This window comes from Eleutherodactylus coqui, chromosome 5 (genome assembly GCF_035609145.1).
Source record: "Eleutherodactylus coqui strain aEleCoq1 chromosome 5, aEleCoq1.hap1, whole genome shotgun sequence".
In the NCBI taxonomy this organism is placed as follows: domain Eukaryota; kingdom Metazoa; phylum Chordata; class Amphibia; order Anura; family Eleutherodactylidae; genus Eleutherodactylus; species Eleutherodactylus coqui.
Window position 1 is genome coordinate 70,002,144 of NC_089841.1, and position 14,178 is coordinate 70,016,321.

The 14,178-nt window shown below is 48.3% G+C and overlaps 1 protein-coding gene across 4 annotated transcripts in view; it reads left to right on the top strand.

Moving 5' to 3' along the window:
• LOC136627525 (von Willebrand factor A domain-containing protein 5A-like) overlaps window positions 1–13,264 on the top strand; it is a 77,608-nt gene extending 64,344 nt beyond the window's left edge. For all 4 annotated transcript variants that reach the window (XM_066602711.1, XM_066602712.1, XM_066602713.1 and 1 more), the window contains 2 exons: window positions 10,607–10,733; window positions 12,928–13,264. In XM_066602711.1, coding sequence (XP_066458808.1) covers window positions 10,607–10,733; window positions 12,928–13,007 — 207 coding nt within the window. In that variant the 3' untranslated portion in view covers window positions 13,008–13,264. The remainder of the gene's footprint in view (window positions 1–10,606; window positions 10,734–12,927) is intronic.
• Window positions 13,265–14,178: the final 914 nt, after the last annotated feature.

A 14,178-nucleotide genomic window follows, 5' to 3' on the forward strand; every position in this document is an offset into this window, starting at 1 on the left:
AGACCAGTGAAGAAAATATGTCCGCCTCCTACGGACACTAAGCTAAAACTGGTTAGCTTGGTGCCTGCAAGGAAAATAACCTGAAGTGCGAGGAGCTATCACTTTTTTTCTTGCTTAGTTTCTGCCTCCTAATAGTGCAGTGAGCAGGACTTGAGCAGGAATAGCCCGAGTGGATATTCAAACTCCGATCTGCTCACTGTGGTGGCTAACCTGCGTAAAACGATGGCTCATGCAGTGAGCGGATCACACAAGTAATTTTAGCAACACCAATTGGTAATTCGAGTACTGTTTGAAATAACGAGACTAGTCTATATAGGTTGTAGTTAGAGATGAGCGAGCACCAAAATGCTCGGGTGCTCGTTACTCGGGTCGAACTTTTCGTGATGCTCGAGGGTTCGTTTCGAATAACGAACCCCATTGAAGTCAATGGGCGACCCGAGCATTTTTGTATATCGCCGATGCTCGATAAGGTTTTCATTTGTGAAAATCTGGGCAATTCAAGAAAGTGATGGGAACGACACAGAAACGGATAGGGCAGGCGAGGGGCTACATGTTGGGCTGCATCTCAGGTCCCACTATTAAGCCACAATACCGGCAAGAGTGGGCCCCCCCCCTCCCAACAACTTTTACTTCTGAAAAGCCCTCATTAGCAATGCATACCTTAGCTAAGCACCACGCTACCTCCAACAAAGCACAATCACTGCCTGCATGACACTCCGCTGCCACTTCTCCTGGGTTACATGCTGCCCAACCCCCCCCCCCCCCCCCCCGCACGACGCAGTGTCCACAGCGCACACCAAAGTGTCCCTGCGCAGCCTTCAGCTACACTCATGCCACACCACCCTCATGTCTATTTATAAGTGTGTCTGCCAGAGGAAAAGCAGGCACACACTGCAGAGGGTTGGCATGGCTAGGCAGCGACCCCCCCATAAAAGGGGCGGGGCGATAGTCCACAATGCTGTACAGAAGCAATGAGAAATCCAATCCTGTGCCACCTCCATCTGGAGCTGCACACGTGGGCATAGCAATGGGGAACCTATGTGCCACACACTATAAATTCTGTCAAGGTGTCTGCATGCCCCAGTCAGACCGCGGTTTTTTATAAATAGTCACAGGCAGGTACAACTCCGCAATGGGAATTCCGTGTGCACCCACAGCATGGGTGGCTCCCTGGAACCCACCCACTGTACATAAATGTATCCCATTGCATTGCCCATCACAGCTGAGGTAATCTCGTGCTTAATGCAGGTGGGCTTCGGCCCACACTGCATGCACCAGTCTGACTGGGGTTCTTTACAAGTGGACAGATGTAGTTACAACTCCGTGTGGACCCACAGCATGGGTGGGTGCCAGGAAGCCACCGGCGGTACATAAATATATCCCATTGCATTGCCCATCACAGCTGAGGTAATGTCGTGCTTAATGCAGGTGGGCTTCGGCCCACACTGCATGCCCCAGTCTGACTGGGGTTCTTTAGAAGTGGACAGATGTAGTTACAACTCCGTGTGGACCCACAGCATGGGTGGCTCCCTGGAACCCACTCATTGTACATAAATCCCATTGCATTGCCCATCACAGCTGAGGTAATGTGATGTTTAATGCAGGTGGGCTTCGGCCCACACTGCATGCCCCAGTCTGACTGGGCTTCTTTAGAAGTGGACAGATGTAGTTACAACTCCGTGTGGACCCACAGCATGGGTGGCTCCCTGGAACCCACTGACGGTACATAAATATATCCCATTGCAGTGCCCAGCACAGCTGAGGTAATGTCATGTTTAATGCAGGTGGGCAAAATATTAATTGGATTACACTGTAGGCGAGGGCCCCAAAAAATTGGTGTACCAACAGTACTAATGTACCTCAGAAAAATTGCCCATGCCCAACCAAGAGGGCAGGTGAAACCCATTAATCGCTTTGGTTAATGTGGCTTAATTGGTAACTAGGCCTGGAGGCAGCCCAGTTTAAAAAAAAATTGGTTCACGTGGAAGTTTCAACGCTTTAATGAGCATTGAAACGTATAAAAATAGTTTACAAAAATTATATGACTGAGCCTTGTGGCCCGTTCGGCGTGATTATGTGAGGTTTCAGGAAGAGGAGCAGGAGGAGGAGGATGAATATTATACACAGATTGATGAAGCAAAAATGTCCCCGTTTTTGATGGTGATAGAGAACGATGCTTCCATCCGCGGGTGCAGCCTACGTATTGCTTAGGTATCGCTGCTGTCCGCTGGTGAAGAAGAGAAGTCTGGGGAAATCCAGGCTTTGTTCATCTTGATGAGTGTAAGCCTGTCGGCACTGTCGGTTGACAGGCGGGTACGCTTATCTGTGATGATTCCCCCAGCCGCACTAAACACCCTCTCTGACAAGACGCTAGCCGCAGGACAAGCAAGCACCTCCAGGGCATACAGCGCGAGTTCAGGCCACGTGTCCAGCTTCGACACCCAGTAGTTGTAGGGGGCAGAGGCATCACGGAGGACGGTCGTGCGATCGGCTACGTACTCCCTCACCATCCTTTTACAGTGCTCCCGCCGACTCAGCCTTGACTGGGGACCGGTGACACAGTCTTGCTGGGGAGCCATAAAGCTGTCCAGGGCCTTAAAGAGTGTTCCCCTGCCTGTGCTGTACATGCTGCCTGATCTCCGCGCCTCCCCTGCTACCTGGCCCTCGGAACTGCGCCTTCTGCCACTAGCGCTGTCGGATGGGAATTTTACCATCAGTTTGTCCGCCAGGGTCCTGTGGCATAGCATCACTCTCGAACCCCTTTCCTCTTCGGGTATGAGAGTGGAAAGGTTCTCCTTATACCGTGGGTCGAGCAGTGTGTACACCCAGTAATCCGTAGTGGCCAGAATGCGTGCAACGCGAGGCTCACGAGAAAGGCATCCTAACATGAAGTCAGCCATGTGTGCCAGGGTACCTGTACGCAACACATGGCTGTCCTCACTAGGAAGATCACTTTCAGGATCCTCCTCCTCCTCCTCCTCCTCAGGCCATACACGCTGAAAGGATGACAGGCAAGCAGCATGTGTACCCTCAGCAGTGGGCCAAGCTGTCTCTTCCCCCTCCTCCTGATCCTCCTCATGCTCCTCCTCCTCCTCAACGCGCTGAGATATAGACAGGAGGGTGCTCTGACTATCCAGCGACATACTGTCTTCCCCCGGCTCTGTTTCCGAGCGCAAAGCGTCTGCCTTTATGCTTTGCAGGGAACTTCTCAAGAGGCATAGCAGAGGAATGGTGACGCTAATAATTGCAGCATCGCCGCTCACCACCTGGGTAGACTCCTCAAACTTTCCAAGGACCTGGCAGATGTCTGCCAACCAGGCCCACTCTTCTGAAAAGAATTGAGGAGGCTGACTCCCACTGCGCCGCCCATGTTGGAGTTGGTATTCCACTATAGCTCTACGCTGCTCATAGAGCCTGGCCAACATGTGGAGCGTAGAGTTCCACCGTGTGGGCACGTCGCACAGCAGTCGGTGCAGTGGCAGATTAAACCGATGTTGCAGGGTGGCAGCGTCCATGTGGGACTTGCGGAAATGTGCGCAGAGCCGGCGCACCTTTCCGAGCAGGTCTGACAAGCGTGGGTAGCTTTTCAGAAAGCGCTGAACCACCAAATTAAAGACGTGGGCCAGGCATGGCACGTGCGTGAGGCTGCCGAGCTGCAGAGCCGCCACCAGGTTACGGCCGTTGTCACACACGACCATGCCCGGTTGGAGACTGAGCGGCGCAAGCCAGCGGTCGGTCTGCTCTGTCAGACCCTGCAGCAGTTCGTGGGCCGTGTGCCTCTTATCTCCTAAGCTGAGTAGTTTCAGCACGGCCTGCTGACGCTTGCCCACCGCTGTGCTGCCACGCCGCGCGACACCGACTGCTGGCGACGTGCTGCTGCTGACACATCTTGATTGCGAGACAGAGGTTGCGTTGGAGGAGGAGGGGGAGGAGGAGGATGGTTTAGTGGAGGAAGCATACACTGCCGCAGATACCACCACCGAGCTGGGGCCCGCAATTCTGGGGGTGGGTAGGACGTGAGCGGTCCCAGGCTCTGACTTTGTCCCAGCCTCCACTAAATTCACCCAATGTGCCGTCAGGGAGATATAGTGGCCCTGCCCGCCTGTGCTTGTCCACGTGTCCGTTGTTAAGTGGACCCTGGCAGTAACCGCGTTGGTGAGGGCGCGTACAATGTTGCGGGAGACGTGGTCGTGCAGGGCTGGGACGGCACATCGGGAAAAGTAGTGGCGACTGGGAACCGAGTAGCGCGGGGCCGCCGCCGCCATCATATTTTTGAAAGACTCCGTTTCCATAACCCTATACGGCAGCATCTCCAGGCTGATAAATTTGGCAATGTGCACGTTTAACGCTTGAGCGTGCGGGTGCGTGGCGGCGTACTTGCGCTTGCGCTGAAACACTTGCGCTAGCGACGGCTGGACGGTGCGCTGACAGACATTGGTGGATGTTGCCGAGGACAGCGGAGGTGAGGGTGTGGGTGCAGGCCAGGAGACGGTGGTGCCTGTGTCCTGAGAGGGGGGTTGGATCTCAGTGGCAGGTTGGGGCACAGGGGGAGAAACAGCGGTGCAAACCGGAGGCGGTGAACGGCCTTCGTCCCACCTTGTGGGGTGCTTGGCCATCATATGTCTGCGCATGCTGGTGGTGGTGAGGCTGTTGGTGGTGGCTCCCCGGCTGATCTTGGCGCGACAAAGGTTGCACACCACTGTTCGTCGGTCGTCTGCACTCTCAGTGAAAAACTGCCAGACCTTTGAGCACCTCGGCCTCTGCAGGGTGGCTTGGCGCGAGGGGGCGCTTTGGGAAACAGTTGGTGGATTATTTGGTCTGGCCCTGCCTCTACCCCTGGACACCGCACTGCTTCTTGCAACCTGCCCTGCTGCTGCCCTTGCCTCCCCCTCTGAAGACCTGTCCTCAGTAGGCGTAGCAAACCAGGTGGGGTCAGTCACCTCATCGTCCTGCTGCTCTTCCTCCGAATCCTCTGTGCCCTCCTCCCTCGGACTTACTGCCCTTACTACTACCTCACCGATAGACAACTGTGTCTCATCGTCATCGTCCTCCTCACCCACTGAAAGGTCTTGAGACAGTTGCCGGAAGTCCCCAGCCTCATCCCCCGGACCCCGGGAACTTTCCAATGGTTGGGCATCAGTCACGATAAACTCCTCTGGTGGGAGAGGAACTACTGCTGCCCAATCTGAGCAGGGGCCCGAGAACAGTTCCTGGGAGTCTGCCTGCTCCTCAGAATGTGTCATTGTAATAGAGTGAGGAGGCTGGGAGAAAAGAGGAGCAGCAGCCAGAGGATTCAGAGTTGCAGCAGTGGACAGCGCAGAAGTCTAGGTGGTCGATAGATTGCTGGATGCACTTTCTGCCATCCACGACAGGACCTGCTCACACTGCTCATTTTCTAATAAAGGTCTCCCGCGTGGACCCATTAATTGTGCGATGAATGTGGGGACGCCAGAAACATGCCTCTCTCCTAATCCCCCAGCAGTCGGCTACGATACACCTGGATCAGGAGCTCGGCCTGTGCCCACACCCTGACTTGGGCCTCCGCGTCCTCGGCCGCCTCCACGTCCTCTAGGCCTACCCCTACCCCTCAGCATGCTGTATTACCAGTAATGCAGAAACAGAACGCTGTAATTAAATGTGCCGCTTATTGGCCTGTGGTTGGAGGCTGACTTCGCTTACGGAACGCCAGGAAATAATTTTGCGCAAGCCTGCTGTAACACTTAGCTGGCTGCGTATGAATTTGGAGAACTACTACACCCAGCAGACACCTAGAACACTGAGGACAGTGACAGGCAGCCCAAATAGATTTTTTTCCCCAAATTTTTCTGCAAAGGCCCACGGCCCATAATCAATCAATAAGTCTTCTGTCCCTGCCTAAGCGCTTCTGCCCCTGGAGTATGTCAAAGAACTGCAGAGTGTTGCACTGTGAACTGCGATACAGCGGTGATTTCACAGCCCAGACAGAGCCAGGAAATAATTTTGTGCAAGCCTGCTGTAACACTTAGCTGGCTGCGTATGAATTTGGAGAACTACTACACCCAGCAGACACCCAGAACACTGAGGACAGTGACAGGCAGCCCAAATAGATTTTTTTCCCCAAATTTTTCTGCAAAGGCCCACTGCCTATAATCAATCAATATGTCTTCTGTCCCTGCCTAAGCGCTTCTGGCCCTGGAGTATGTCAAAGAACTGCAGAGTGTTGCACTGTGAACTGCAATACAGCGGAGATTTCACAGCCCAGACAGAGCCAGGAAATAATTTTGCGCAAGCCTGCTGTAACACTTAGCTGGCTGCGTATGAATTAGGAGAACTACTACACCCAGCAGACACCCAGAACACTGAGGACAGTGACAGGCAGCATAATAGATTTTTTTCCCCAAATTTTTCTGCAAAGGCCCACTGCCTATAATCAATCAATAAGTCTTCTGTCCCTGCCTAAGCGCTTCTGCCCCTGGAGTATGTCAAAGAACTGCAGAGTGTTGCACTGTGAACTGCAATACAGCGGTGATTTCACAGCCCCGACAGAGCCAGGAAATAATTTTGCGCAAGCCTGCTGTAACACTTAGCTGGCTGCGTATGAATTAGGAGAACTACTACACCCAGCAGACACCCAGAACACTGAGGACAGTGACAGGCAGCCCAAATAGATTTTTTTCCCCAAATTTTTCTGCAAAGGCCCACTGCCTATATTCAATCAATATGTCTTCTGTCCCTGCCTAAGCGCTTCTGGCCCTGGAGTATGTCAAAGAACTGCAGAGTGTTGCACTGTGAACTGCAATACAGCGGTGATTTCACAGCCCAGACAGAGCCAGGAACTAATTTTTCGCAAGCCTGCTGTAACACTTAGCTGGCTGCGTATGAATTTGGAGAACTACTACACCCAGCAGACACCCAGAACACTGAGGACAGTGACAGGCAGCCCAAATAGATTTTTTCCCCAAATTTTTCTGCAAAGGCCCACTGCCTATAATCAATCAATACGTCTTCTGTCCCTGCCTAAGCGCTTCTGCCCCTGGAGTATGTCAAAGAACTGCAGAGTGTTGCACTGTGAACTGCAATACAGCGGTGATTTCACAGCCCAGACAGAGCCAGGAAAAAAAAATTTTGCGCAAGCCTGCTGTAACACTTAGCTGGCTGCGTATGAATTAGGAGAACTACCACACCCAGCAGACACCCAGAACACTGAGGACAGTGACAGGCAGCCCAAATAGATTTTTTTTCCCCGAATTTTTCTGCAAAGGCCCACTGCCTATATTCAATCAATACGTCTTCTGTCCCTGCCTAAGCGCTTCTGCCCCTGGAGTATGTCAAAGAACTGCAGAGTGTTGCACTGTGAACTGCAATACAGCGGTGATTTCACAGCCCAGACAGAGCCAGGAAAAAAAAATTTTGCGCAAGCCTGCTGTAACACTTAGCTGGCTGCGTATGATTTTGGAGAACTACTACACCCAGCAGACACCCAGAACACTGAGGACAGTGACAGGCAGCCCAAATAGATCTGTTCTGTCCCTGCCTCACAATATATGTCTTCTGTCCCTGCCTCACAATATATGTCTTCTGTCCCTGCCTAACCACCACTTCTGGCCCTGGAGTATTACTGCAGGGCGCAATGCTCTGCACGGCCGATATACCAAAAAAAAAAAAGTGCAACACTGCAAAAAGCAGCCTCCACACTACTGCACACGGTTAGATGTGGCCCGAAGAAGGACCGTTGGGGTTCTTAAAGCCTACAATAACTCCTAACACTCTCCCTATAGCAGCTCCACCAAGATAGCACTTTCCCTCCTCTATGTCAGAATGCATCTGTGGCGAGCCGCGGGAGGGGCCGATTTTTATACTCGGGTGACACCTGATCTCGCCAGCCACTCACTGCAGGGGGGTGGTATAGGGCTTGAACGTCGCAGGGGGAAGTTGTAATGCCTTCCCTGTCTTTCTATTGGTCAGAAAAGCGCGCTAACGTCTCAGAGATGAAAGTGAAAGTAACCCGAACATCGCGTGGTACTCGTTACGAGTAACGAGCATCTCAAACACGCTAATATTCGATCGAGCATCAAGCTTGGACGAGTACGTTCGCTCATCTCTAGTTGTAGTAAACTAAAGTTTACTGAATGCTTGCAAGTTAAAGCAACTGTACACACTTGTGGTTCGGTAGGCAATACCAACTTCTCAGGCATAGAAAACAATTCACAATGCTTCCTCCACTTGTTCTATGGGATAAGGCTCGCTGTATAGGAAGGTTATTTGTGTAGGAATGGAGGGCATGATGTGGGCTCTCCCGTGGACCCACTAACTTCTGCTTGTGCGGGTATGAAACGAAAAGGATGTGAAAAGAACTGGTATGGAGGCGTAACCCTCTAAGCTACTAGAAGATGTAGATCAAAGTCCAATGTGTGATGGTGAAAGCACTTCTTTTTTATTTTTTCACAAATTAAAAACCAGCAATAGAATACGCGTTTCGGGGAAGAACTCCTTCGTCAGTTCGGCTGGATAGGACAACAGGATGCCTGGGGGTGACACGAAGGCTAAAGCGCTTTTTTCTCCCCTGTCCTCCTGCACACAGGACCTCTGACACATTCAATACACCTTTGGAATCGTGTCACCCCCAGGCATCCTGTTGTCCTATCCAGCAGAACTGACGAAGGGGTTCTTCCCCGAAACGCGTATTCTATTGCTGGTTTTTAATTTGTGAAAAAATAAAAAAGTGCTTTCACCATCACACATTGGACTTTGATCTACATCTTCTAGTAGCTTAGAGGGTTGCGCCTCCATACCAGTTCTTTTTACATCTTTTTCGCTACACTCACGCCCACACTGGTGGAGCGTCATCTGGTTGGCAGCACCTCCACCATTCAAAATACTCAATCATTGGAAACACTTTCTACTCCATAAATATTCCACCACCCTCACTGGGTCTTGCTCCACCCTCCTTTTTCATTTCTTTTACTCACATGTGGGGGTATGAGGTAGACTCATGGTTAAAATTTGCCTCCTAGATTCCGCGGGGTCTGCCCTGAGTCAGACTTTTTCTGATAGGGTGGAAAAAGACTCTACTGCTGCCAGCTCCACGACTTGAATTCCTCCGACTTGACTTAACCCGATGTGAGCTAGCCTAAGTGAGGTTGGGCTTGACTTGAGCTCCTGACTGGAGCTCAGGCTTGACCTCTCTGGACTCAAAACTCGCTCCCCCCTTTTTCTTCTCTAACCACACCCAAGTGCTGACTTTTTATATCTCCCCTCTAACCAATCCTGGGCTAAAGGAAGTTCCCAGTACCCAATCCCAGGCGAGTTAGGGGTGATTGACAAGACACAGAGCGGGTTAGAGTGTATTATGCTCAGTCATGCACATGTTAGTTAGGACAAACACCAGACATTGACCTTTTGGTGAGCTGTCTAGGCCAATCTACATAACTCAACATCCATTGACAGTACAAACATACACACATATACATACACAGACAGGCCACATAAGGTAGCTAAATAAGTGCTGTCGGGGCCCTTAACTCCGGGCCCCTACAGTTGCAGTAGCTATACCCACAGTCTTCAATCTGTGTCCCTGAATGATATGGATGAGAAATTATTGTCTACATCTGGAGGCTGAATACACTTCTTGGCATAATACTTTTCACACAGCTGATTGGCTTCTCACTTGACCTGTCCAGCTGCACAGGTTGTATGTATGGTAAATCCATACCTGATGAAACCCTCAGGACAAAAGAGAGGTTTGTGTGGTTGTCTAGTCTGCATACAGTGTAGCGGATTCTTAGGTATGGGAGTAGAATTAATAGATCTGTAGCCGTAAACAAGAATGTTCCTTTTAACTGACAGCAAGCAGGGATCTTGAAACATGAGGAATTGAAAAACTATTTTGTTAGAATGTTGTTATAGAATAATTAAAAATGATTTTCCAGGGAGGCAAAATCCTTACCCGAACCTATGGTGTTGGAAGCACCACTTTTGGTTCGACACCAGGTCACATGGTATGGTTCCTCTCTGTGCCTGTTACGTCATTGCAAGGGGTCAGCTGTTTGGCTCACTTTATAAACTAAGGGCCCCTTTACATAGGCTGATAAATTGCTTGGATTTTCGCATTTAATGAGAAATTTGAGCGATTTTTGTTCAGTATAAATGCATGTCCCAACTAAAACAACAAACAAGAATTCATTTGCTTCTCATACATTGTTTAGTTTCTGAATGAAGAAAACTGAATGACAGATTGGCCCATGTAAATAGGCATTCATTCATTTCTAAATAACTGCCTGTTTATTGTGAAGGTAGATGGGCGGACCGGAATAATGGCTCCGCCTTCATTCGCTAGCAATATTTATTTTTTTGTGTAAAAGCAACAGGTCATCTCATGTAAAAGGGCCCTAGGTCAGCCCCCTTCTCTACATCCGTTATCACCGTAATCACAGGGGAACTGTTGCCTTCAAACTCTCGTAGCAAGTTGCAGACACTACTTGAGTGATCAGATCCCATCTGCAGACATATTTCTGGTAATTTACTGTAACCCTTTTTAAATCACGTTATTTCTTGTGTCCTCCAATCTAATGTCCTGCAATGTACCTGTAATAATATATATTCCTATTTATACTTTCCTCCTCATTAGAATATGGACTCATCAGTGTGGGCGACAGTCCTGGCGCTGATCTGGCTCCACGCATCTTGTCTAGACCAGAAAGAGGAATGGGAATTACTGGAGTATAAGGCCATGTCCTGGCTTAAGGCCAAAGCAGGTACGTTCCTGATTAGTGTTGAGCAACCTTTTGAAAAGTTTGGTTCAGCCGGTTCATTGAAATTTGACAGAAAATTCTGTTAGGTTCAAATTAATTTGAACTAGTCCGGAACTTCTCCAATATCGCTAAGACTGGTATATCTACTATGTACAAACCATAAAATCCCTCCTCCTCCATCATAATAAATGTGGCTCAGTGGTTAGCGCTGTTGCATTGGAGCACTGGGGTCCTAGGTTTAAATATGACCAAAATCAGCATCTGCATGGGGTTTATATGTTGTTCCTGCGTTTGTGTGGGTTTCTTGTTTATAATATTAATCACCTTATATAGAACATACATTTACTGAGGAGAAGATATGCAAACACTGGGAGAACATCCAAGTATTTATGCACATGTTGTCCTCAGTCAGATTTGAAGCTAGGACCCCATGGCTTCAAGGCAACAGTGCTAGCAATTTTTTCTCTTCTTCCTTTAGAGGAAGAGGAGAAGATCAAATCTGACCAACATCTGAATTAATGTTTTATAAGTTTCAATTAAACCCACTCAAACACTGGGAGAACATACAACCACCATGCAGATGTTGTCCTTGGTCAGATTTGAACCAAGACACCTGTCAGGGTAAAATTCTGCGTACAGCACCAATCAGGCCCACCCCACTTGCCCCGCTGCCGGCGGTAAAGAAGAAAACACCACACAGAGGTCTGGTATAGTTCCTCACACAGGGACATGACTGCGCACTTTATTACAGATTACATGGGATCTTATACCCTTTGGTCTCATCACTAGGAATGGGTGATGGGCTCATTGGCTCAAATTCACAGCATAACCATATATGGGAAGTCCGGATTTCCGGCCTGAGACAGTGAAAGTTCAGATGCATAGTTGAACGGTCTTCATCTAGATATGGCGCTTCTGGGAAAACGGCCAAGCACACGGCCTTGTGTCTGGTTCTTCTTTGCTGTGTTTAAAATACATTTTGTCTTCGCCTGGCAAGGCCTTTGGAATATCCGGTATAAGGCGAAGTATTAAGTTTTTCCTAGAGTTAGTACATATGAGAATAAAGTTAGTATACATATAAAAAGAAAGGCACATAACTATATCTATATAAATGTATATATATTCCAGTGTTTTCTTTTCTACCTACAAGGATATATATGTATCCTTCTCACCCCCAATCCTGCAAGGCAACAGTGCTAACCACTGAGAAGAGGAGGAGAGTTTAGTGGGTTCGACCAAGACAAACCACTGAAAGTTTGGGTTTGCATAGAATCAAACGTTTAGTGAAGTTTGACCTGAAACAGGATTTGATTGTTTAGGTTCATCAAAACTATTCCTGATGAGGTGTTTGGTAGATCACTGGTGTTTTAGCTTCAATGGTTGCAGGTCCGGTATATTTTGGATGACTTCATTGGATATTCATTGTCATGAACTCATCACAAAGTATCCTTGGTCCAAAATACTTCCCTTATATTCAGCAACAGGTAAGACTTATAGCCCAAATACAGTAAAAGCAAGAAGTTGCACCAGCAGCACCACACAGAAACCCACTCTTGGCAGGGCAGATTAATATGCAGAGCCAAGTTAGGGATCCAGAACCAAGTCCCTGTAGATAATCCAAGAAGAAAACAAATACTTGGCAGCATAAATTGGTGCAAAGCAGTAAAACAAGCTTTATGCTCCCATAACGAAAAGACAAGCAGCTACGTTTTGACCTCCACGGTCTTTTTCAAGCTTAAAACAATACCACTTATATCACTTATACGTTGCCAAGTATTTGTTTTCTTCTTATAGCCCAAATACATCATTGCTTTACTATGAATCATCTCTCACAGAAATGGGCTATTCCTAAAATGGTCCAACCTCAGTTACTTGGATTTCCAAAAACTCAGAAACCATTCTTCTGCACTTCAGAAATCAAGACTTGTCCAGGTCCTTTCTGTTTGTGGCCACACAGAGGGGCATTGGCCCTGTGCCTCTTTGGAGTTTACTGAGATTAGATAGGACAATTTACCAGCAGTGGCCTAATCCATACTCCTACATTTCAACTTACATTGACTTACATATGACAAATACGACGCCATAATACACTATTCTCCTTATAGTCACAGCTTATGAGGTCCTTGCTTTCATCAGTCAGTTTTGAGATATCTAATATTATTGGTGGCTCTAACAGGGAACGTCTCCCATTTTGCAGGTTCCTCTCTGGATCAGTTTGTCAGAGCTGGGAATGAGCTGCTGAAATCCTCTGTGGATCCAAAAGTGTTTGGCCTGTGAGAGGAAGAATAAAGATGGCAGAAGGCTTCTCCTCCTAAACCCTGGAATATTGCCCCCCCCCCCCCCCCCCCGAATGTCGCTGCTTCTCATCTTTGCTCTGGAGTCATTTTGCCTAATAAGATCTCTGTGCCTTATTACTCTTCATATGGGATACAAGCCAAAGATACTCATGCTATGTCTAAAGAGTAATCTTCTATATTGTCATTATACAGGAGCTTCAGTATTCATATATTAATAAAACATAAAGATCAACTCCAGCTGTAATGTAGTCCTATATGGGGACAGTCCTTGGGGGTGCCTAAACACACAAGGGTGGTAGTACTGCAACGCAAAACACTCCACAACTGCACCCTACATGTTGTTAGATGGTATATTCACCACTGTCTTACTCTTGTGTAAAAAAATAACACTATTACCAGGATGATGCCTTTATTGGCTAATCAGAGCACAAAGGTCCTTCATCAGGAAAATTTACACATGAAGAACTGATAGAAATGCACAATTTTTAAATGCCGTTACATCTGTCGGTTCATCTGTATTAAGTACAGCGGGGTATCTTCCTTTATGTGATATTGTGTGATGCTACGTATTTCTGTATAAAAAGACCTAAGTGTTATCGAGGTGATACCTTTGTTTTCTAAGCAGAAGAATTATACTTTTGCAAGCTTTTTGAGCACAAAGACTATTTCATCTCCTTCATGAAGCCTCTGTGATCTGAAAGCTTGCAAAAATAATTGTTCAATAAACTGCAGTTATTGGTGCCATGGTCATCTGTGTCCATCACAGCAACATATTTATCAGTCGTAGCATGAAGCTCCTAGACCCAAATGTAAAATCTATACCAGGATTCTGTGGTGATACTAAAGGAACCACAGCGGTCATAGTTATGGCAGGGCTCCTATGTCAGGGGGGGCCCTCAAGCCCCCCTCACTACACTGACTGACACCTTCTTATCTTCTGTACAGAGCGTGCTGCTGGCACATGGTAGTGCATTCATCTTGGATCCACCTCCCCTGTCTTCTCTTTGGCTCCTATAGTGCTTTGAGGTGCTGAAGTTGTGGAGACAGGGAGGAGGAGGAGGTATGCTGTGCACCAGCGCTATATACAACAAAAATATTAAAGATGTGAAGGTACGGTCAAACTGTAGTAACAAACAGCCCACTATTACGGG